The sequence below is a fragment of the Scomber scombrus genome, chromosome 14, assembly GCF_963691925.1.
Source record: "Scomber scombrus chromosome 14, fScoSco1.1, whole genome shotgun sequence".
Taxonomy (NCBI): Eukaryota; Metazoa; Chordata; class Actinopteri; order Scombriformes; family Scombridae; genus Scomber; species Scomber scombrus.
In genome coordinates, this window is record NC_084983.1 from 1788494 (window position 1) to 1814045 (window position 25552).

Consider the following 25552-nt stretch of genomic DNA (forward strand, 5'->3'; position numbering starts at 1 on the left):
CTGAAGCATGCACATAACACTATAAATATATATATGTTACCTCTGTTCTTCTTCCAGGTTACATGAACGTTTTATTGGAAACACTTGTTTCAATGAACCTGCATTATATATAACATCTGCAAAAATGCTTCATCACAATGCTTCCATGGTATCATAAACAAACTGAATGAGTAAATGACACAGGACAGAGCCTTTGCAAGCTGTCTTGACCTTCTGTCACTCTTGTGTGAAGAGACTTTTGTTGTTGAAACTGTTGTTGGAGTAGTGAAAGTGGTAAACAATGAAAGCCACCAGAGAAAAGCAGAGAGCTCCAACAATGGCTGCCACGACTGAAACAGCCAGCACGGTACTGTCCGCATTAGTCTTCTGAGCACCTGGGAAGAAAAATGACATTAAGTATTAGATCATGTAAAAGCATTAGAGTTTATACTGATAACTAGAATGGAAATATTTATATACAACATATATGTTTTGAACTGCCAAGACAACTGGATCACTGATCATACACACTGGAGTACACAGACAACATAATCAACTTGTCCATTCATTTCTGGTAACTACTATGGTATGAATAATAACCATGACCTGTGATTGGCTGTTGGGTTTGACAGTGACACAGTCAAATACAGGCAGCTTCCTGAGAGAATAAATTGAAACATAAATAATTATATTTGACAGCTGCTTCTCCATATTTGTTTTTACCACTTACACTTATGAAAAACTGACATGATTGCAACTGCCTTTTTCTGTTAACATAAGCAAAATTAAGGTTTTGCAAATCTGAAAGTGGGTTTAAACAACAGTTTTTACTACTTTTTCACAAGTGTCAGTGGTAAAAAAAAAAATAAAAAAAAAAACTTAAAATCAGCTGCTAAATATGATTCCCTTTGTTCTCTCATGCAACCGCCTGACTTCAACTGTTTCAGGGATGAAACCAAACAGCAAATCATTGTCAGTGCCAGTGTTCAAAGTGAACATCTCCGCCTCAAAAGTAAATATGACAAGTGAGTGAGTGTTGAGCAGCAATCCCTATATCAGTGGTCTCCAACCCTGCTCCTGCAGAGCTACTGCCCTGCATGTTTAGGTATCTCCCCACTCTAATACACCTGATTCTAAGTATTAGCTCATTATCAAGCATTGGTCAACCTCCTCTAATCATTGATGCCAGCTGGTAATAGTGGTCATGCAGCAGTTTTACCACTGTCAGCTCCTGAGGTCTTGGAAGGAGAACACCTGAGGATGGTTACTAATTAGCCTGCCAAGGATGAGAGTCTCCCTTAAAAAGGACCAATACTGAGCAGACAGGGAGAAGGCTGGGAAGTGTGTTCTGGGTTATAAATGGTAAGTGACTGTTAGTTTTGAGGGCACTGTAGTGCTGAGAAAACAGGAGGGAGCAGATTTGTGGCTGCCCCCTCACTCCTCTCCTTTCTGTTTACCTGAGTAAACCCAGGTCCAGCAGAGATTTCAGTTCTTTAAACCCCTATTTCATCAACCCCTCCCCATAAGTCATAAGGTTATGTTGTGTTTGAGCCTTATACTTGTGTCAGATTACACTTGTGATTCGTTTGGTTTAAAAGCCCTGAATCAACACAACGGCCTAAGGCAAAAATCTTTATAGCTGCTCAGAATGGACAGCTATTAAAACTGGCATGTCCCAGTCATGCATTTCCTTAACAAACGGGTTTGAGTGTGGCCATTCAGAACTGGTATTAACAATTTTTCCTTTGTTGTGCTAAAAATGACAGAAGGATTCACTTTGGGCTTAAGGTCCTGCTTACCACAAAAGTCTGATACAACACCTGTATTTGTGCGACCCCGTATACCAATCCATCTTTTGACTTTGGGCTCTAGTGTACCCTCTCTTTTGGACAAGAACATGAGACAACCAGAAAAAAATCAGCAGGAACACGACAGTGGCAGAAAGCAGTGATGCAGTCCTGGACAACAAACCGTACACCAGGAAATCCAATCTCGTAAATCGCAAGTAGAAAAGCTGACAGAGCTTAACCTCACCAAGCCCACAGAGAATGATGATCTCCTCTGTTCTCTGGCTCACCTGCTACTTCCCTTCCAAGGGCCTGCTGCAAAAAGGGGCCCCTGTTTCTTTTTAGCAGGTGAGCACTGTTCATCTGGCCCTTCACTTTGGACACATTTCACTTTACTACATGTATTCCCTAGAAACCTTTTAGTAACTCATCTTTCTACTTGTTCCACTTGTGTCTACAGTGTCTGATCAGAGAAACCAGTTGGCATTGTTGCCCAATGTTCTTGCCATCTGTTTTGCTTGATCAAAAATACAAGAAATGAACTTGTGTTGTAATTAGTGTGTGCTTACCTCCAGGTACTGTCAGATGCCCTGTGAGAGAGCAATAGACACCTTTAGTTCAATTTTGACTAATAGAAACCTCCAGAAATGTCATGCACTATTGACATGTGACAGGTATGATTCAAAACATGTGTTACTGTGGCTTCATTATCTTCATGCTGCGCATTAGAATAAACTGATGTAATACTGAATGCTTGAGTATCTCAGATTTCTGACCTTTCTCACCTTTGTCTAGCCGGATAGTGATGGGGCCTGAACTGACAGTGGCCATGTCACTCACTGTGGTGTCCTGGCTGTCACTGACACTGCGGCGCCTCCTTGAGTTGGTGTTGGTGGTGCAGTTCTGCAGGTCAATTAAATGATTGTGATTTTGGTTAGAGCAGTTTTCAAGCAGAAGTAACCTAAGCTGTTTCGGTGTAATGGAGAATTTGAAAGGTGGTTATAGAGATAAAGAACATTCCTAATTGCCTTCACCACTTTCCTTGGAAATATATAGGGAGCCCAACCAAGTGGTTATGTTGCCTAACCTCAACCACACCTTCACTATAGTTTATTTACCATGACCAAAACCTCTCCCTAACTTTGACCACACTGTAGCTGCCATGCCCAAATGTTGTAGTTAGTGAGTGAGTTTAAAACGTCGTCATTGAACATAAAAAAAAAAGTCCTGGTCTGGCGATAGGGCCACATTTGTGATGTGTGGTGTTGCACCTTGAGGCGGAGTCTGACCTGAATGAGGCTGGGGCAGAAGGATGTCACACAGAGCCTGGTGGCACAGTGAACGTAGTAGGTGGAGTGACCATCATCTGTGTGTTCAATGAAGCGGAAAGTTTCGAAGGAGAAGCGAGCTTCCTGCTGCTCTCCGTTGACTCCCATTATTGTCTGGTCATCCTGGTTACAACTTGAAGAGAACAGATGCTATTTTTTTGACCAGTCACAAATTCAAAGATTCTGATCAACAGTCAGGATACCATTTCATTCACTTTAGCCCCCGGTTCACAGATTAACAATGTGACTTTTAAAGGTTTGGGTAACTTCATTTCCAAACATTAACTCTGTGTCAAAAGTCTGTAAATTAACTTAGTCATGTTGTTTCACTTTTCATATCTGGAGGCTGATAACTCACCCAACAAAGAGATCATAAGATGCGGTGCTGACGTGGAGAGGTGAGGTTGTTGCGTAACATCGGTCCAGGACAACATTGAATCTGCAACACAAAGTTTTGGTGTCAGAGAGAGAGATAATCCTATTTCCAATGTTCAGGTGAGATTTGATGTGTTGGGACTGAAGGTAGAAAATGTACCAAACACCTACTGTAATATTCAAGCAGGGATAAAAAAAACATTTAACATGTAAAATCAATAAAGATATACGAGCAGCATAACTCAACCTCAGTTGTTAAAAGTGTGAAATACCTGTTGGTGAGATTAGATGCCTTCACTTCTACAAAGACCCTTGTCTTTAGCTCCAGGCCTCCTTGAGGAATCCGCAGAATGGAGGAGTATCCATGATCCTTGAGATAGAATAACAGAAGAGAAGAGAAGATGATGCTTAAAGATGACATGCTGCACCTGTATGTTTACTGTGCATCAGACAGAGCCAAGCATTACTGTATGTCATGTTCATCATTAACCAGTTTAAAGATTGAATATGACATGCACTGTAGTAAAGATTCAAGTTTTAAATCCTGCAAGCCAACATTGATATCAAGAGTCTCAGCCAACTGAGCTACTGTCATCTAATCAATTCTTTTTGAAATAGCCATTTCTTGGTTTTTAAGGTTATTTTTTCTTTCTGTTTAGTCATCAGAATTGTTTATGTGTGTGAGAGAAATATCATTTCATGCCTGAAAATAATAACCATGGTTATTTGAAGAGGACTCGTTTTCAGACATTCTGAAGTCGGGCAATGTACCGGAGGCCAAAACACTAAATGTAGTTGAGATACAAAGAAAAGATTTAGGTTTATTTAGAACAAAATAACTTGGCTTAAAGATGAACCGAAACAGTGATAATTAATTCAAACTGTAAAATATATTCTAAACAAAATGCCATTTTGACAGAAATAGACACCTGATACCGAGTCTTACAGTTTGTGTCTTTGTGCCATGCAGTCCAGATGACAATGTTTGCTATAGTTCGTTACTTAATAGTTTTTTGTACCAATGAAGATTTTGGGTGATTGTGGATTAACTGAAATCTGTAACAACAAAGCTCTGGAGTGATTTCAAAGAAATGTGTAAAAACATCTGAGAGATGAGATGGTGCCACTTTGGTCCTAAACACTGTTGATCTTTTGCTGACATCTCCCTTCTTACCGAGAAAAGGCGCAGGCTCAGTGTGCTGACAAAACTGCCGTTATTGTCTTTGACTGCCAGACTGACCCCAGACCTGTTGGGGGGGGGGGGGGGAAAACGTCAGCAGCTGGAAATCGTTATGGGAAAAACCCAAGTTGACAAGAACCAGGTCATCATTCATTTGATACACGAGGGAACAACACACCAAGGTGAGATTCTTACCCTGTTGAAACGAGACACCATGAAGCATAACCAAATATGATACTTCCTTTCTTACATATAGTCAAGCTGAGGGTCATTCATTCACAGTTAACTGCTCAAAATGCTTTACACAAGCAGGTTTTAATATGATCATTAAATTATAGTCATCATATTGTGATTAGTTGAATTCACTTTTGAAATGTAGAATTCAAGCTATCATCAGGGATTTGCAAACAGATGGTCCAGTGTAAAAGGATTTCTAAAACATTCCTTGCAGCCAGGTGAAACACAGAACACATAATAAACGTAATATAATACATAACTTATATTTAAAATATTAAATGTGCTAAAACCTACCATTAAAAACTCACATAATCAAGTGACAGCACACCATAAAACCCACAGTACATCTAAGGCATCATCATTCTTAAAATGGTTAAAATAATATCTCCATAATGACCCATCAGTTTTATATGGAAAACCAGTTATGGATATAACTACAGTTTCATGAATTCTGAATAACTGCCAGTCTGCCAGTCAGATACCTGGATATCTATCACATGCATGTGGGTCAATGACGTATAAGGATTTAGAACAACTCAATTGTAGAATAATAAAAAAACAAACATATCTAATGCAGTAGTTCAAACATTCAGAATGTTGTGTACCTGAAGATCCATATTATACATTTGAAATTAAGTGATTTTAGTGGGTTTTTCAAGATTAATTGGCACTGGCCTTAAAAAGAGATGTGGTGCGACCACGATTCATCTTGAAATAAATTAATTTACTTAAGATGCTTCACACGTTTTCAGTAATATAAAGTGTTTGGAAACAAAGTATTTGAATTTTTTTTTAAATCTTTGTAAATGATGGTCTTTTATTTAGATAAGATATTTCAAGATGAATCATGGTCGCACCAAATGACTTTTTTTTCAGGCCAGTGCCAATTAATCTTGAAAAACCCACTAAAATCACTTTCAAATTGTAATATGAATTGTCAGGTACACAACATTCTGAATGTTTGAACTACTGCATTAGATATGCTTGTTTTTATTATTTAAAATTGAGTTGTTGAAAATCCTTATACGTCATTGACCCATGTACAGGAGGTTGAGACATAATAAAAACAAAGTCACACATTTGACCTGAGTAATGCAAGCAGACTGATTAAATGGGCCTGGCACCCAGCAGTCATCTCCTGTAGAGTCCTCTCATCAAGAGTCCAAGTGACAGTGAACTCCGTTAAGTCTATAGAAGTAGGCAAACGTGCTGCCACACAGATGTCACTCAATGGAACACATGTCAAGGTGGCCCAAGAAGTGGATACACTGCTGGTTTGAATGACATCCCACTGGGGCGGACCTGGAGGCTCTTGAGCATGTATGTTTAAAATATGTTATCAACAACCCAATTTGAGAGCCTCTGCTTAGATAGTCAAGGATGCATGAGCACTGATTATGGTCAGGATCACAACCTGTTCGCAAGAACTCAGTAGCAAGGCTGGACCTTCAGGGGCCAAACATGTAGCTGAAGGCAATCTAAGTGAGAATGCCAAATGTGCCTCCCCAACTGTGACAGAAGGTCCTGTCTCATTGGGAAAGGCCAAGACAGTTCATGGAGAAGCCGACAGATCACACAAAACCATATCCTACCTGGCCTGTATGGAGCCATGAGCAGCACTGTACAGTTGCACATGTTAATTCTGTGTAGTATCAGCATGGGTATTATAATCAAAAGGCATAAAGGAGGCAGTCTGGCCAGGGTTAGGGTTGCCAGAGAATCCTGCTCCAATGGACTGGTTGGTTCCATGACAACCACAGTGGACAGTGTGTTGAGTTTTCCAAAGCAAACAGGTTGACGTCCGCTCTGCTATACTTCTCCCACATCATCTGAACCACTATTGGGTTGGGGTCTTGTTTTGTACACCTGGCAAATGCATTGCCCTGAGACATGCAAGGTGAGGTGGGGCCCACTAATGGAGCATCTGAGCCTCCCACAGGGACTGACTGGATCTGGTGCCTGTCAGGTGGTTCACATAATAAACTGTTAAAGTGTTGTCTGACCAAACAAGGAAAGGAATAAAATGCCCAAGTCTGAAATGTATTGCTCAAAGCTGTAGCACAATTATGGAAGTTAAATTGAACCCTCTTGATCAAACCAAATGTTCAGCATATTAGATATCGTCTTTCTCTAGAAGCAGCAAAATCTCCTGTCTGAGAGCAAGAATCCTCAGAGGCTCACTGATAACAGTCATTCTGGCACTTTTTCACTGTGAGGGCCACTTACACGCTCATCTCAGTATTGTTGACCAGGTACTGCAGTGGGTAGCGGCAGGAAAACTTGTACATCACCTCCTGGTGATAGGTGATGGCTCCATCACTGGGGTCCTTTGAGCAGACCATGCCTGAGATGTTGATGTGCTGGACGCTGGAGAAGTCAGCAAACACTCCGGTTCCCACCTCTTGAGTGACCTTTGAGGAAAAGGGATCAGTTCTATCTTCAAATCAAGAGATTAAGTTGAGTAAATATCAATAGATTTATTTTAGAGAAATTTGACTCTGATTTCAGATGAACCCCTCATGTGACAACATCTATTGTAGCTGCATCAGGCTTCAATAACTTACTTTCATCGTGCTGGAACAGGCATTGATGGCTTCCTCTGTGATGGAGAAGTTGAATTTGACAACAGGCGGGTTTGCTGACCAATCAGGAGTTCCTTTACATTCATGTTTGGAGTGTTGTGAGTTGAGAGACAGCAGCGACTCGTTGTATCCATTGAAGTAGATGGGACACAAGAGGATCTGCATTTCCATCCTCTGAGAGCCACAGAGGACTTCGATGTCTGAGTTTGCTGTGAGACCAGAGTTAGGACACTGAGCATGACTTCATTTGTTTCTGAGGAGCAGACTGTTCAGATTTTAAACATATTCAGTTTGTGGTGAGATTAGGGAGTTGACACATTCTCATATTGGCCTCTAGACTTAATAAAAAAGGGGTGGGGTTTGAAAAAAGTGGGCAGGAAGAGTCTGAAGAAATTGTGAGAAAATGTTGGATCCACCATTTTTGCAGCTTGACTTTTCGTGACTATAAATCAGGATATCTGCTTTCTGCTGGTTCCACTGGACCATTCCGTTTTATTAACTGTGTGACGTGGAGTTCTCCAACTTTACAGACATGCAACACTGAATGGAGTCGAGTTCCCCTTTAATGACATTTGTATTTTTATTTGTAAAAGCCGTTTCATACTTTACATTTGCATAAGTGCTTGAATATAAGGCGATTATATTTGTTCTCAGTTGATTATGTCATGATATGAAAACATTGTTAAAGGGGATGTTCACAAAGAAGTCTTAAAACAATAGTGAATTGCCCATATGAACATTTAAACAGTTTTTCTAATACTTATAATATTAATGTTAAAAATGCAGAAACCAATTATACCAGTGTTACACTGTTTTACAAAAATGAAATTCAGAAAGAGAAACCAGTGAACTAGACAGCTTGTTGTTCATACTGGCTATTTAAAGATTCCTTCCTAATGTGTCCCTTATGTAAGTGATAGGAGAGAAATGCAGAAGAGAAATGGTAACAAAAATACATAATTTCATACTAAAAAGAACATTTTGGAGGACATTCCCTTGATTTTTAAATCTTTATGTGGCGGATAACTACATTTGACAACTTCCGTAAACATCCAAAATAGCCTCTCCATGCCTCTCTGTGAGGTTTTAGAACCATGTGGATTTTTGTAGACTAAAAAATCCTAGGGTAAATATTTTACCCTAGACCGGTGAGGAACCATATATGGTAACTCCATTGACCTTGATTTGCAACATAAACATTTTTTTTTTTTTTTTTTAAGTCACAAAATCAAAAGAGTCATGTAGTATCCCCCAGTTACTCTCTAGGGTTGAATTTTTGAATTTCCAATTATTTCAATCAGTGCCTGATAAAGGATTAAGAAACTGCTGAATCCTCATATTAAGAGTCAGAGCAGAGGGGGGGGGGGGGTGAAAAGTTGGGAGCACAGCTGGTGTCACTGACCTGGACTTCTGAATGTGGAGTGTCCATTGCAGGCATTCTGAGCTTGGGCCAGAAGGATCAAGGCAAGTTGATGAATAAGAAGAGTCAGCCACATTGTCCTCAAACTGCTGGTGAGACAAAGAAATGCAGTAATGCATATGATCTGTTCACTACAGCACAAAGTATCATGTTAAAGAGCACAACAGGGCAAAGACATGTACAAATTTGACGTCAAACTCTGTTATTGATTATGCCAGAATTGTAGAAGTGCTTGATTTAAAAACATGAGCAAGTCAAACTGATATAATGTATAGGAAATGTATACACTAACAATAAATTGGCAATGTTTGCATATATCCTTAAGCCAGTCCTCAAACATAAGATGACTCAGTCTGATGAGTAAATATAGCAGCTGCAGTTACTTGAATGACTTTTACAAGTGATTAAAGATTAACCAAATGTCTCAAAAACCTGGAGCGTCTAATTATTCATCTGTATATTATAAATAGTGATCATCTGAAGGCACACCAGAGGAGCCTGGTGTGCCTTCAGTGAAAACAGTATTCTTCATGTTTGGTCAGAAATGTTGTTTTTAAGATGAGGAAACTAAAATATAGTGATAGTAGTCAACAGCAGTGCAGACTTTAAAGGCATCACAGTGTAATCCATCAAATTCCAATTACTGTTAGAGCTGGCAAACAAAACACAATCATCTTATCTTGTAAACAATAAAAAAAAACAATCTTGCACATTGTGAAATATCACTTAGAAAGTTTAGAAAAGTTGTTACCTTGTGTGGATAGCCACACCTCTTTCCCTCAGTCTGTCTTTTCTGTCTTTGCTTGTACCTTCATGACTTCTCAGCCATTTATACTGGCCTCCTTTCCAGCTTTCACAGGAAGCCACTGAGAAGAAAGGGAAAGGTAAGGCCGCATGCAACCGGATCATCTGACAAACATGGAACAATAGGTGAACCTATATGGAGCATCTTTACTGTAATGGAAACATTATGTCAAGTAGCTATAAATTTAACTTGTCATTTTAGCAGTGACGTCAACTGCTATTAGTTTTTTTCTATTTTTAAACTAAGTGTCCTGATATGGTCTCAGTCACATCTCTACAGATGGATTCAATATTAAGAAAAACAGTTGGGTTAACACAAAATCTTGATATTTTAAATTGCTCTCCTTTTATTTCTTCTTTTGGAATAACTATTATCTATCAATAAAGAGGGAGATGAGCATTATTTATATATTTCTGAACTAAATTGCTCAAAGACACGATAAAATAGAATTTTGATCAATATCATCACCTGTATACACATACAATACAGAACATCATCCATAGGAAACTGATAAAAACAAATCAAAAACATATGTCAGCAAAAACTAACTTCTCCTGATGATGTTACATAACTAAACTGTTTTATGTTACATAACTTAATTGTTTTATGTCAAAGCCCACGTTATGAATTCTGCTCCACTACATTGATGGGGTTTTTTTCACATCCCCTCACTTTTGCCGGGGGCGAGCAACCTTTGTCAAGAAATTAGGTCTCCTGCACACTATGTGTGATTTGGAGAGTGAGGCACACCCTGCCAAACAAAACCTACAACTGTCACCTGAACCACGAATCCCCCCATATCCCCTCCAGGAACCCTCAGACCACATCTGAACAATAGACTGGAGATGAGCTTACATGAAGCTTAGCATTCAGTAGGTGTTCCGTATGCCCTTTTCCCCATTCAGCCACCATATGTGTATCTGAGTGGGTTATTAGCCACCTGTAACCTCCTAGACCTGCTTTTTCTTAGTCCTGGCTGCTGAAGCTTATGGGGTGAAATCATGTTAAGGTGGATGTTTATATGTCATGTGAAATTCCTTTCTCGTGAATCATGTTTGGCTCACTCAAAACGGGAGCAGCTGCTACATTCATACCTCATATCGCTCTCAATGTTTGTAGCTGTAAAACAATCCAAACTTTTCTGTTGCAACATTTGATCCATTTTTGAAAAGCGACATTATTGTGATGTAGAAAAGAGTTTTTTCTGCATACTGAACCTGCCTAAGTATGTGTTATTCATTGACTGTATGGACGGAAGAAGTTAAGGTTTTTTTTCCCCCCATCCAAAAACAAAACATCCCTTAATATCCAGTGAATTCCTGATTGAAGCTGCTCATTTCTTACACTGCAGTAACAAGATCTGCATGATATCGCAAAGATGCCACTCTCCTTATGTTGATTAGCCTTCAATTAATGCCACCCACGTCCTCAATCATATAGCTCGTGTCTGTTGAATGCAAATAATGCTTATAACTAAATAAACTTGAATTAGTCTCAGAACTTTGTTGGACCTGTAAATAAATCATTACCTATTCTTTTTTACTAGTTTAATAAACTAATTACTATTTCAAAGCCTTTGTCAACACAGGAATTACATTTTGAATGAGAAATACATTATCTGTTGTTCATTTATTGTGTTGGTTTAACAGGTGCTGAATTTAAACATAGCCTAAAAATGTTCTTAACTGTAGAATGTGAACCAAGATGTTAAAACCCACAGATTCCCATAAACATACAGAAGATATATGAGCTTAGTGATGATACAATGTAAAAAACTAATGAGAATATTCTTGTGATTTTGGATGTATTGGCTACTTCATTGAATTGCATCATTGTTAAGGTGTACCTGTTTTTGTGTCCACATATTTTACATAGTGACACATTCAGTACACTGATGGCTATGTCATATTGGCATATTGTTTGGTTTCTGTCTTGTTGCAACCTGTTGCTGCTGACAGTTTATAGGTTGTGACATCATCAGCTGATCTGAAGGAGCTGAACAATCAGCTGGAACACTTGCTACTTCTTATCCAATGATTGTTTTTAAAGTCAAACTGAAGTCTTTGCAAGACAGTGCTACTTTGCCCCTGTCATTTAATGGAGTAACTTCACTCTTTACATGGCTGGTGTCTGTATTGATTTATGTGCAGTTTTCGTGATATGTTGTATTTATGGAGCGTCCTGTGTATGTGGACCTTGGACTTTTTTCATGCTTGATGACTTAGAACTTGTTGGTGTTGTGTCATGAGTTCAGTGATACTCTCAAAAGACTGAGTGTTGAGTGACTAGATGGGACGTGGTTGCTGTGTAGTTACTAAGGAACAAGTGAGGAATGAATCCGGAGCTACCTGGTAATTGATAAATGGATAAGTAGCTCATATCAATAAATAACTCATATTTAGTGCTCCATTAGGAGGAAAAAACTTAATGATTTACCAACTAGCAGGTAGTTCCTGATTCAATCCTCACTTGTTGCTTAGTAACATACAATTGTGTGTACCTTAATATAAAGTGTTAGGCTACCATATTATTTCATGCATATCACTTTTTCCTCTGCAGATGTCAATGTAAGAACAAAACATGATTAAGTTATAAAATAAAATGCATTGAACACTAATGTTCAGATTGAAATGTTTAACCCAGTAAAGGTCAGTATGTTAGAATACGTATTCAATTCCACAACTCATTTAGTTAATTGTCATTTTTATTCCCATTAAGTTTGAAAGATGTTTACAGAAAATAGAACCTTCAGCTCCCAGTCAACAGGAGCTGCTGAGGTTATTTGAGTCCAGATTCACTGCTGGGATTTGAGTTTAATTGGCAAACAGCTCAGAGTACCAGCTCTGCAATAACTGAGTGAAAGTGAGATATTAACTGATCTCTCCAGCTGCCATGTGGTGTCGCCCTATCCCAGCTCTTCCAAGCACGTTTTCCACCTACTGTCACTAATTAATGAAAAACATGATCCATCATCGACCACAGGTAAACAGTAAATACTCACTGATAATAAGTCACAGCTTTAATCTCACAATATTGGCTTCCGTTGTGCCATCACATACAATTGGGGGTCTTTAGTGGATATGTTAAGGTGCATGTATACAAATCTGTATTAAAAATTGTGCAAAGCAGACTTCCACAGTTTAAGAACACCGACTTATATTCCTTCTGAATTTATTAAATTATTAGTTAAAAATGTCACAGCTGAAAAATAACCAAACACTGTTAAAACAAAATGGCAGGCTACAGTTCCAATGAATCTGGAGACATTCAACATAAGTCCTGGGTTACATTGGCATTCAATCTCCTCCAAAAACCAGGCAATGGTGCAAAAACACTAACAGCCGACACAGTGGAGGGGGGGTTTAAGAATCGTCTTGGTGGTGATTTAGTGACTGTTGCTCCCCTGTGCCAAACCTCTGTCCGCCTCTATTTGGAGCTGGTGTACTTGGTGACGGCCTTGGTGCCCTCGGACACGGCGTGTTTGGCCAGCTCACCGGGCAGTAGCAGGCGGACAGCGGTCTGAATCTCCCTGGAGGTGATGGTGGAGCGTTTGTTGTAGTGCGCCAGGCGAGACGCTTCTCCTGCGATGCGCTCGAAGATGTCGTTGACAAACGAGTTCATGATGCCCATGGCCTTGGAGGAGATCCCAGTGTCTGGGTGCACCTGCTTCAACACCTTGTACACGTAAATGGCGTAGCTTTCTTTTCTGGTCTTGCGACGCTTTTTGTCTCCTTTCTTCTGGGTTTTGGTCACGGCCTTTTTGGAGCCCTTCTTAGGCGCAGGGGCTGATTTCGCAGGATCAGGCATTCTTTTGCTTTCGTGCAAACGTCAGTGAGAGAGCAAGAAGACACACTGCTCAGCATACCGACCCATCATTGGTCCCGTATTTATAACGTGGCTGTGCAAATGAGTGTGTGCCATTCCTTCTCTGTGATTGGAGCACCGTCCACCAGAGGACAGTCATTACTGGAAGACGCGGTGCGCCATTGGTTCGTGCGTTTCAGTTTCATCCGACCAATCGGAGAAGACCGTGCGCTTTATATTCCTTTACGCTCACGTACATTACGTAAAGCTCCAAGCGTGTTCGTACACAGTTCGTGCACTGTTGCCTTTATCTCAAACTCATATTTAACGATCATGTCTGGCAGAGGGAAAACCGGAGGCAAAGCCAGAGCTAAGGCCAAGTCCCGTTCCTCCAGGGCCGGACTCCAGTTCCCGGTGGGTCGAGTCCACAGGCTACTGCGCAAAGGTAACTATGCAGAGCGCGTCGGGGCCGGGGCCCCGGTGTATCTGGCGGCCGTGCTGGAGTATCTGACCGCTGAGATCCTGGAGCTGGCAGGAAACGCAGCCAGAGACAACAAGAAGACCAGGATCATCCCCCGGCACCTGCAGCTGGCTGTGCGCAACGACGAGGAGCTGAACAAGCTGCTTGGAGGAGTGACCATCGCGCAGGGAGGAGTGCTGCCCAACATCCAGGCTGTGCTGCTGCCCAAGAAGACGGAGAAACCGGCCAAGAGCAAGTAAAAAGACTGCAGGCCTTCAAACATCCGGGACAAAAGGCTCACCTCAAAGCCAGCCACTTTTTCATACCAGTGTTCATTTTTTTGGATAAACAATTAGGGGACCGTGTTTGGTGTTGCTGTTTCTACAATGAAAACATTCGCTTCTCATCGGGACTATTCATAGACTGCTCCGTCGCCACTGTTGTATTCTTGGCTCTGGAAAATGGAGGCGCTATCTGAAGGCTGGAGATGATGAAGGCCGTGGATAAAATAAGATCACTTCTCAATACGGACCAATTCTAGAGGGAGGGGGTTATTTTATTTTTCGCTGCTAACGTGCAAAAATTTGTGTATTTATGTTATGTTGTTTCAATAAATGCGCAGCTGCCTCCTGGCACAGCGCGAATACATCCAGTCTGTATTTGTGTTGTTGACATCCGGGGGTTTGGCAGTGGGTTTTTGTGAGATCATAGACTGCACAGAGGCACATGATCGGCCTGTCTGGGATTTGGAGTGGTGCTGTTTAGTATTTAACTAACAGCTAATCTTATTTTTACACTTGCAGATTCAGTTAATCTGTATGAGGAGGAATGCGCTTTCATTTACAATGTGCAATGTTTCACTGATGTTAGAGATTTGTGTCGTATAATTTTTGACCTTAATTGTGATTCCAATTCTGTTTGACAGCTACAGCAGATGTCAGGAGCCCTTTGGAAACTGGTAGAGCTCGTTTTAAAATAACCCTAACTGCACTTCATATGGGCTAAATGGTGATTTATACAGGCTAGTTGATGGAGTTTTTGTTTTGTTTACCTTTCTCCACAAGGACTGTCTGAAATTCGGATCGTGATTTTAAAACTAAACTGTGGTTTGGTCACCTCAGTCTAAACAAATAATGAATTCCTGTGTCTGCATGTTTTATTGCTCTCCAATGACATAAAACATTGTATTGTGCTGGTATAGTTCTTCACTAGCTCCTCTAGGGTGTGATAGTGTCAACACTGTTAATTCTCTACATATTCATGCACATTTTAACTTTGTTTTGCCTTTCTCAAATTTGAGACAAACCAAAACCTGTAGATGAAAATACTAAAACTTTAATGAGGCTCAGAGCTTTAAAGTGGGTACTGTATAAACACAATATTTTGACAATGAAAGGTAGACACGATACATATTCATGCTTCATAGTTAAGAGAGCACAGCCCTCAGTGCTGATGGGAAATGCAATACCAGAAGACACTTTTCATCCCTTTGGATTTGTTGCAGCAGTCTCTCTTTGCTGACCTCTGCAGTAAAGAAAGCTCATTCACATATCCACTAATTCATCAAGTTATTAACCTCAATTTAAAATGTTATTATAGAAAATAAGTGAATCACTCATACATTCTGTAGTTAAAAGTTATTCACTTACTAGTAGATACATTGTGGTGATATGTGTTAATGGTAATTCTGTATGTAAATATGAGATGCAAAAATAGATCATTTGTTGTGAAACAGTATGATACTGATAGAGTATGCTGTATGTTTCTTTAGTTTATTTATGAATATGTTGTTGCCAAGAACCTCAGTCATGTGATACTGCAGCAAGATTTAAACTCATAGATACTACAGTAAAATATTCACATTTCTAGATTCAAATTCTGAACACGTATCACCTCAAAATGTTTTTTCCTGATCCAAAGATGTTCACAGTGAACTAAAATCCATCTGACATCTATGTGTGTTCACAACATGAGCTCAAGAAAGCAGGAGACTTTGCCACGATTCATGGTTCAGATATGATTTATTATTCTGGGTTCAGACTTGACATAGAACACACGTACAGTGTTTATATTAAATGTTAAGTCTCTGGAAATGTTCATGCTGGGTTATTATTCAGGGATATGAAGGGGCCACAAACAAAGTGATTAATCCACTTCCTCGATGGTTGGTCCGGAGGATCCTCCGCCGCCAGGAGCTCCGCCAGCTCCAGGGAAGCCGCCTGGCATCCCACCTGGCATCCCACCAGGCATCCCACCTGGCATCCCACCAGGCATGCCACCAGTACTCTGGTACAGTTTGGTGATGATGGGGTTGCACACCTTCTCCAGCTCATGTTGCTGATGCTCATATTCATCCTTCTCTGCAGTCTAGTACAAAGAAATTAAATCATGTATTTTCATATTCTGTAGGAATTATTTGACAGTTTAAATGTTATATAAATTCATTTTCATCTGTTAGTGTTGCAACACAGGTGAGGATAATACAGCCAGATGAAACCATAATGTTTACAAATTAAATCATCATTCTCTGATGACATGAATGAAATATCCCTATTGTTTAGCTGATGTGTAATCCTACAATACCCCAAACCTACTAATATTTGGAAATACAAATCAGACTGTATGTAATGTAAAGGAGTGTGATAACACACCCTCATACTGCAGTCTGAATGTGATCACATCTGCTGGATCATCTATGGATGTCTTACTTTTACTATAATCAGATCTCTGTCACAGACAGTCAGATGTAAATACAATCTGTAGTGCTTATGTGTGCTTATGTCTTGCTTAATTATATACTTACACTTAACAACAGTAAACCAGTTCAGTGATTGAAGAAATTAAGTTAATGACTGCATTTTAAAGCAAATACTGGCAACAAATCAACAAAATCCTCTTTCACAGAAACGTATTTATGCACGGACCACCAATACATATGTTTAATAACAGGAAAGTGGAAGGGAAACATGCTAATCATACTTTTCTCTATAAATAAACTGCTTTCATAGAACATTAATTCTTACCTGGTTCTTGTCGAGCCAGCTGATAACCTCGTTGCACTTGTCCAAAATCTTCTGCTTGTCGTCGTCACTGATTTTGCCAGCGAGCTTCTCGTCCTCCACTGTGGACTTCATGTTGAAAGCATAAGACTCCAGGCCGTTCTTAGCAGACACCTTGTCGCGCTGGACGTCATCCTCTGCCTTGTAATTCTCGGCTTCCTGAACCATGCGTTCAATATCCTCCTTGCTGAGACGACCTATCATAAAAACGACGAAATTAGTATTTAGTCATCTGTTTCAATAAAACTGTTGCTGTGTTTGAGTTGAGCAGCATTTTTTATTCATTTTCATACCCTTGTCATTGGTGATGGTGATCTTGTTCTCCTTGCCAGTGCTCTTGTCAACAGCAGAGACATTCATGATACCGTTGGCATCGATATCAAATGTCACCTCGATCTGGGGAACGCCACGAGGAGCAGGAGGGATGCCTGTCAGCTCGAACTTTCCCAGCAGGTTGTTGTCCTTTGTCATGGCACGCTCACCTTCATAAACCTGTTGGAAGAAAGTAGTGTTAGAACATTTTTGCACTGTGCATCTACAGGTCTGCTAACTTGATATCGCTCAGACATCCAAGGAAGGTCAGGGCCATCTTCGGTCTTGCGACCTCTGGTGGAAACTACGAATGGCTGGAATAAACTTCATCACTGTGATACATTAGGAGGTGGGTATAAATGATGTTGCCCGTACCTGGATAAGCACACCAGGCTGGTTGTCAGAGTAGGTGGTGAAGGTCTGGGTCTGCTTGGTAGGAATGGTGGTGTTACGCTTGATCAGGACAGTCATGACACCTCCAGCTGTCTCGATACCCAGGGACAGAGGGGTGACGTCCAGAAGCAGCAAGTCCTGGACATTCTCAGACTTGTCACCACACAGGATGGCAGCCTGCACAGCTGTAAATACAGTAGCAGTCAAAAGTTTGGACACACTTTCTCATTCAAAGGGCTAGACTTTGAATGGGACAGACAGTGGACATTTGTAATTTTAGCCATTTAACAAAAAAGCATTCTCAGTAAAAAATTATATCTAGCAGGGAGATATGCTTGGTTGAGAAACTAAACACCTACCAGCTCCGTAGGCGACAGCCTCATCGGGGTTGATGCTCTTGTTGAGCTCCTTGCCGTTGAAGAAGTCCTGAAGCAGCTTCTGGATCTTTGGGATACGGGTGGAGCCACCGACCAAGACGATGTCATGGATCTGCCCCTTGTCCATCTTGGCATCACGGAGTGACTTCTCTACTGGGTCGAGGGTGCCACGGAAGAGGTCAGCGTTGAGCTCCTCAAAGCGAGCCCTGGTGATGGAGGTGTAGAAGTCAACTCCCTCATACAGAGAGTCGATTTCGATGCTGGCCTGGGTGCTGGAAGACAGGGTGCGCTTTGCCCTCTCACAGGCGGTGCGCAGACGACGGACAGCTCTCTTGTTGTCGCTGATGTCCTTCTTGTACTTGCGCTTGAACTCTGCGATGAAGTGGTTGACCATGCGGTTGTCGAAATCTTCTCCACCAAGATGAGTATCACCAGCAGTGGACTTGACCTCAAAGATACCATCCTCAATGGTCAAAATGGACACGTCGAAGGTGCCACCACCCAGATCAAAGATCAGCACGTTCCTCTCAGCTCCAACCTGGAAACAAGAAAGGTTTGAGCACAGTTGTACTGGTGGGTTTAAAATATGATACAACCACGACTGACTTGCATCTCACCTTCTTGTCCAGGCCATAAGCAATAGCTGCTGCAGTGGGCTCATTAATTATTCTCAACACATTTAGACCAGAGATAGTTCCAGAATCCTTGGTTGCTTGACGTTGTGAGTCATTGAAGTATGCTGGTACAGTGATAACAGCGTTGGACACAGACTAAAAAACATGAAAAGAGGAGTTTTAAGTACATTGTACTGTATAATTCTGTAGTTAGTCAAAATGTTGTTAAGTGAACTTACCTTCCCGAGGTAAGCTTCAGCAATCTCCTTCATCTTTGTCAACACCATGGAGGAGATCTCCTCTGGGTAAAAGGTTTTGGTTTCGCCTTTGTATTCAACTTCCACTTTGGGGCGCCCACTATCACTGATTACATTGAATGGCCAGTGCTTCATGTCAGACTGAACTACTGTGTCCTCAAATCGTCTGCCAATCAAACGTTTAGCATCTGCAATCACCAGGAAAGGACAAAATAAATATTTGTAACTGCTGTTTGTTCAGGTCCAAGTTCATTTTCCCATCATAATAACATGTGACACAAATTCATTTTTTCTGTCAGATGACTGCCAGAGACAGCATAAGACCATGTGGATAAATGAATATTCATGACAAATATCACATGACATGTTGTTGTAACCTTACCAAATACTGTGTTGCAGGGGTTCATGGCAACCTGGTTCTTGGCTGCGTCTCCGATCAGCCTCTCAGAATCTGTGAAGGCCACATAGCTGGGTGTGGTCCTGTTGCCCTGGTCGTTGGCAATAATTTCAACTTTGCCATGCTGGAACACACCAACACAGGAGTAGGTGGTCCCGAGATCAATACCAACTGCTGGTCCCTTTGACATGATTTCTCTGAGAAAGTAAAACAATTCTAAATTAATATTATTCCAGCAGGGGGCAATAATCACCAACATAAACAGGCCTGTACTGTCTGCATATGTTAATCAGATAGTTTTAGGTTTAATCATATCTTAATCTTACAATGTGTCAAATATCAATATCAGTATGAACATTATTATAGTAGGAGTGTCATTGTTAAATACTTTATAATTTATAATTTTAGAGAGCCTGCATTTTCTTCCTCTCTAACTGTGATGGCCTGTGCCAGCTTTCAGGTGTAGATTTTCACAGGATAAACAAATGTCTTCCACAGATCATGTGTCAGTGGGCAGCAGTCATGTTAAGATACACAAACAAAATATAGTCTGAACTGAAAAAAATGTAGGGAATGAGTCTGGGCAACTGTTTTAAAAAGTTACATAGATAATTCATTCTACATGCATCACATATTCTGCATTTGTTTGCTGAATACTTTTAATACACTGTATTTGTTGTACAGCTGCAGGATGGCGCACCCTGCAGGATCTGGCACCACACCACGTTTTGCAGCATCAGGCTGAAAAGTGCTAGTCAAGCTGCTGATCTCTGGACCATCTGGGTGAGACAGGCCCCACCCCAACACTGCCTGTTACTGACAGTCTGACAGTATCCAGCTGCTCCCGCATCTATGAGCAGGTACATACTTTGGTAAGACTGACACCCTGAGCCTAGTACTCTCAAAAGTAATGCCATTGCAGGTATGAAAATCTTACATAGCAAAGATCTACTTTTAAATTCAATACTGTGATAAGGACATGAACATAAACACTACATAAGAAAGACTAATAAATACAGACCATAGGAAATACTGTAGTAATACTATGGAAGTAAAAACATCACTACCATCACCATAAACGTACTATTTGGTACCACAGACAGACATAAAATGTGTCCAGTGTTTTGCAATATGGCTGCACATGGAAGACTTAACTGGCAACAATGTAGGCTATAAGACATTTGATAAATATCCTCATCTTACCTGGAGATGATGCTGTGGCCTACGGGGCTGCTGCAGGATGACTCTCTCCTCTAACATAGAAATACAGGCGGATGATGCTGGCTGCACTGCTTCCGTTTAAGCCTCTCACTGACATATGAGCCAATCAGCTGGCAGAACAGCAGTGAGTTTCCAGCACATTCTGGACCGGGGCTCCTCTGATTGGTCAAAACTTGATAAGTGTTGTAACAACAACAACTCTCAGAATAAAAGAGATAAGAGTCGGAAATAGCCAAAGAAACTTCGAGGGCTTTTGTCGGTGTACAGGTGGAGTTTAGATAAGAAGTGGAGGTTGATTTTTGCTTGACTCATTAATTAGAGATAAAAACAGGTTTGCTTCTTATCAAATTGACTGTATATTAAACAGTGATGCAGAGTACCAGGACTGGTAAACTCAATGTGAACATTATCATTACTAGTGTTAGGTAACGTTATTTTTTAAAGTAACTTGTTACATTACAACATTACTGACATTAAAAAGTCCCTGGTTTGAATCCAGCCAGGGACCTATGCTGCAGGTCATTCCCCCCCCCCCCTCTCTCTCTCTCTCTCTCTCTCTCTCTCTCTCTCTCTCTCTCTCTCTCTCTCTCTCTCTCCCTGTTTCCTGTCGGTATCTCTGTCGGTTACTGTAAAAATAAAGGCAAAAAAAAGCCCAAAATAAATATTTTTAAAAAGTAACTTGTTATGTTACAGCATTAAATACTGAGAATAGTAACTCATTAGGTTACTTTAGTGTCACCAAAAATGAAAAACGCCTTTTGTGTTTCCATGCCGAAATAACACCAACATTTGTCCGTATAAAGGCTGTCCTTTCTACCATCTCACTAGCTGACCTACATACGCGCACTGACACAACTGCAGAATGAAAACGCTTCCAATAGGAGGCTACAGTACAGTATACCCGCCATAGAGCAGGGTTACAACAGAAAATACAGTAAGGCTGTCTGAGGACAGGTGGGTGGATGTTTCTGTGCTGTGAGGCTTTGTGTTTTTAATCCATAAATTTAGGTTACATTGTGTTTTAAATCATCACACATGTTAATTAATACACATTAATAATGTAACTGGCCTCCTCGTTGTTTCAACAGTTCACAGTTTGCTGTTGTGAAAGAATGTATTAAGTTTAGTACCATCAGTCAAGTTCAGTGCAGTCAGGCCAGTGTGGTTACTAGAGGGCGCTGCAGTGTTGAAGATGTGTTGACTACTTCCACCTTTTCATTTCTGTCATTGTGACCAATAAACACTGACAGATATGTATTCCAAATATGGTAAGGAATGTAAAAAAAATTATTTATAAGTGCATACATAATTAGAAAGAACAGTTAAAAAAGAAATGATCTTGGGATAAATCAATTTTTTTTTAAATAACAGGGTATTCTCATACAGTTTGACAGTTTAATGACTTGTTTGAGAGTCTTAACACATTCTTGAAATTCACATACAAATCCAGTGACATTGGGGGAAACATTTAACTTTGCATTTTATATGTAAAATTGACCATACATATAGAGAACTGGACATCCAACAAAACATCCATCAATCCATCCATCCATTTCTTTACAGTTTATCCTCTAAACTAGAGGGTCATGTGGAAAGGTAGAGCCAATCTTTACTGACATTGGGTGAGAGGCGGGGTACACCCTGGACAGATTGCCAGTCAATCATATGGTAAACATATATAGAGACAGGCAACCATTCACACCTACAGACAATTAAGAGTCACCAGTTAACCTAACCTGCATGCTTTGGTCTGTGGGAGGAAGTAGTACCCAGAGAGAACCCAAACTCCACACAGAAAGGCCTTAGCTGGCTGATAGGTCGAGTCCAGAACCCTCTTGCTGTGAGGCAACAGTACTAACCGCTGCACCACTGTACCACTGATTAAGCCAATTAAAACAATAAGGAATAAATCCTTATCCTTATCATTTATCATCTTTCTTCATCACTTATCATCTATCTTCATCATTTATCATGTGTCCTTACCATTTATCATCTATCCTCATCATTTATCATCTATCCTTATCATTTATCATATATCCTTATCATTTATCATCTTTCTTCATCACTTATCATCTATCCTCATCATTTACCATCTGTCCTCATCATTTATCATCTATCCTCATCATATGTCATCTATCCTCATCATTTGTCATCTATCCTCATCATTTACCATCTGTCCTCATCATTTATCATCTATCCTCATCATATGTCATCTATCCTCATCATATGTCATCTATCCTCATCATTTGTCATCTATCCTCATCATATGTCATCTATCCTCATCATTTATCATCTATCCTCATCATTTATCATCTGTCTTCATCATTTATCATCTATCCTCATCATTTATCATCTATCCTCATCATTTATCATCTGTCTTCATCATTTATCATCTATCCTCATCATTTGTCATCTATCCCCATCATTTGTCATCTATCCTCATCATTTATCATCTATCCTTATCATGTATAATCTGTCCTTATCATTTATCATCTATCCTTATCATTTATAATCTATCCTCATCATTTATAATCTTTCTTCATCACTTATCATCTATCCTCATCATTTATCATCTATCCTCATCATTTATCATCTATCCTTATCATTGATAATCTATCCTCATCATTTATAATCTTTCTTCATCACTTATCATCTATCCTCATCATTTATCATCTATCCTCATCATTTATCATCTATCCTTATCATTTATCATCTGTCCTTATCATGTATCATCTTTCTTCATCACTTATCATCTATCCTCATCATTTACCATCTGTCCTCATCATTTATCATCTATACTCATCATATGTCATCTATCCTCATCATTTGTCATCTATCCTCATCATATGTCATCTATCCTTATCATTTATCATTTATCCTCATCATTTATCATCTGTCTTCATCATTTATCATCTATCCTTATCATTTATCATCTATCCTCATCATTTATCATCTGTCTTCATCATTTATCATCTATCCTTATCATTTATCATCTATCCTCATCATTTATCATCTATCCTCATCATTTGTCATCTATCCTCATCATTTATCATCTATCCTCATCATTTGTCATCTATCCTCATCATTTGTCGCCTATCCTCATCATTTATCATCTATCCTTATCATGTATAATCTGTCCTTATCATTTATCATCTATCCTTATCATTTATCATCTATCCTCATCATTTATAATCTTTCTTCATCACTTATCATCTATCCTCATCATTTATCATCTATCCTCATCATTTATCATCTATCCTTATCATTTATCATCTGTCCTTATCATGTATCATCTTTCTTCATCACTTATCATCTATCCTCATCATTTACCATCTGTCCTCATCATTTATCATCTATACTCATCATATGTCATCTATCCTCATCATTTGTCATCTATCCTCATCATATGTCATCTATCCTTATCATTTATCATCTATCCTCATCATTTATCATCTGTCTTCATCATTTATCATCTATCCTTATCATTTATCATCTATCCTCATCATTTATCATCTGTCTTCATCATTTATCATCTATCCTTATCATTTATCATCTATCCTCATCATTTATCATCTATCCTCATCATTTGTCATCTATCCTCATCATTTATCATCTATCCTCATCATTTGTCATCTATCCTCATCATTTGTCGCCTATCCTCATCATTTATCATCTAGCCTTATCATGTATAATCTGTCCTTATCATTTATCATCTATCCTTATCATTTATCATCTATCCTCATCATTTATAATCTTTCTTCATCACTTATCATCTATCCTCATCATTTATCATCTATCCTCATCATTTATCATCTATCCTTATCATTTATCATCTGTCCTTATCATGTATCATCTTTCTTCATCACTTATCATCTATCCTCATCATTTACCATCTGTCCTCATCATTTATCATCTATACTCATCATATGTCATCTATCCTCATCATTTGTCATCTATCCTCATCATATGTCATCTATCCTTATCATTTATCATCTATCCTCATCATTTATCATCTGTCTTCATCATTTATCATCTATCCTTATCATTTATCATCTATCCTCATCATTTATCATCTGTCTTCATCATTTATCATCTATCCTTATCATTTATCATCTATCCTCATCATTTATCATCTATCCTCATCATTTGTCATCTATCCTCATCATTTATCATCTATCCTCATCATTTGTCATCTATCCTCATCATTTGTCGCCTATCCTCATCATTTATCATCTATCCTTATCATGTATAATCTGTCCTTATCATTTATCATCTATCCTTATCATTTATCATCTATCCTCATCATTTATAATCTTTCTTCATCACTTATCATCTGTCCTTATCATTTATCATCTATCCTCATCATTTATCATCTATCCTCATCATTTATCATCTATCCTTATCATGTATCATCTATTCTCATCATTTATCATCTGTCTTCATCATTTATCATCTATCCTTATCATGTATCATCTATCCTTATTATTTATCATCTATCCTTATCATTTATCATCTGTCCTTTTCATTTATCATCTATCCTCATTATTTATCATCTATCCTCATCATTTATCATCTATCCTCATCATTTATCGTCTGTCCTTATCATTTATCATCTATCCTTATTATTTACCATCTATCCTCAGTACTGCTTGAAAGTGAGGAGGACTTTTCATTAGATGTAATAAGGCCATTAGGAAGGAGCTTTGATTACATAATCTAAATGATCTTCTTATCATAACTAAACAATAAACCACTGGCATACATAATACCTTTATCAACCCAATGTCTCTGTTATTCTATTTAATCGTTTTGTGTGGGAAAAAGTTATTTATGTAACATCATTTCTAAGCTTGGAGGTCCTGTTGATAACATTTAAATAATTGTATAGGCAAGATGGTAGTGTTAAACTTACAAGTAAGTAGAAAAAAAGACTAACCAGTTTTCTAAAGATATTACTTGGAATGA

At 39.3% G+C, this 25552-nt stretch overlaps 4 protein-coding genes across 8 annotated transcripts; 1 reads left to right on the forward strand and 3 right to left on the reverse strand.

The window, feature by feature from the left end:
* Positions 1-216: 216 nt before the first annotated feature.
* Positions 217-8964, reverse strand: si:ch73-261i21.5 (zona pellucida-like domain-containing protein 1). Its single transcript, XM_062433569.1, has 10 exons — positions 8871-8964; positions 7451-7677; positions 7113-7297; positions 4644-4716; positions 3742-3839; positions 3453-3533; positions 3056-3227; positions 2552-2669; positions 2336-2356; positions 217-374 (listed from the first exon to the last, which is right to left on the reverse strand). Exons 1-10 carry the CDS (start codon positions 8962-8964, stop codon positions 217-219), a joined length of 1227 nt encoding a protein of 408 aa, XP_062289553.1.
* Positions 8965-12379: 3415 nt separating this feature from the next.
* Positions 12380-13534, reverse strand: LOC133993719 (histone H2B 3). The gene has a single exon (XM_062432750.1). The coding sequence runs from the start codon at positions 13498-13500 to the stop codon at positions 13120-13122; it is 381 nt and encodes a 126-aa protein (XP_062288734.1). The 5' UTR covers positions 13501-13534; the 3' UTR covers positions 12380-13119.
* A 239-nt stretch (positions 13535-13773) lies between these two features.
* Positions 13774-14605, forward strand: LOC133993874 (histone H2A). The gene has a single exon (XM_062432984.1). The coding sequence runs from the start codon at positions 13831-13833 to the stop codon at positions 14215-14217; it is 387 nt and encodes a 128-aa protein (XP_062288968.1). The 5' UTR covers positions 13774-13830; the 3' UTR covers positions 14218-14605.
* Positions 14606-16102: 1497 nt separating this feature from the next.
* On the reverse strand, positions 16103-19556 carry LOC133994064 (heat shock cognate 71 kDa protein-like). Of its 5 annotated transcripts, none has more exons than XM_062433244.1 (9): positions 19352-19556; positions 18952-19157; positions 18716-18868; positions 18081-18636; positions 17704-17906; positions 17310-17508; positions 16981-17213; positions 16243-16324; positions 16103-16188 (listed from the first exon to the last, which is right to left on the reverse strand). In XM_062433244.1, exons 1-9 carry the CDS (start codon positions 19554-19556, stop codon positions 16103-16105), a joined length of 1923 nt encoding a protein of 640 aa, XP_062289228.1. The 5 variants fall into 5 exon arrangements, with proteins under 5 accessions (XP_062289228.1, XP_062289229.1, XP_062289227.1 ...); XM_062433245.1 differs by having other exon boundaries at positions 16103-16161; positions 16225-16324; XM_062433243.1 differs by having other exon boundaries at positions 16225-16324.
* Between the last annotated feature and the right edge of the window lie 5996 nt (positions 19557-25552).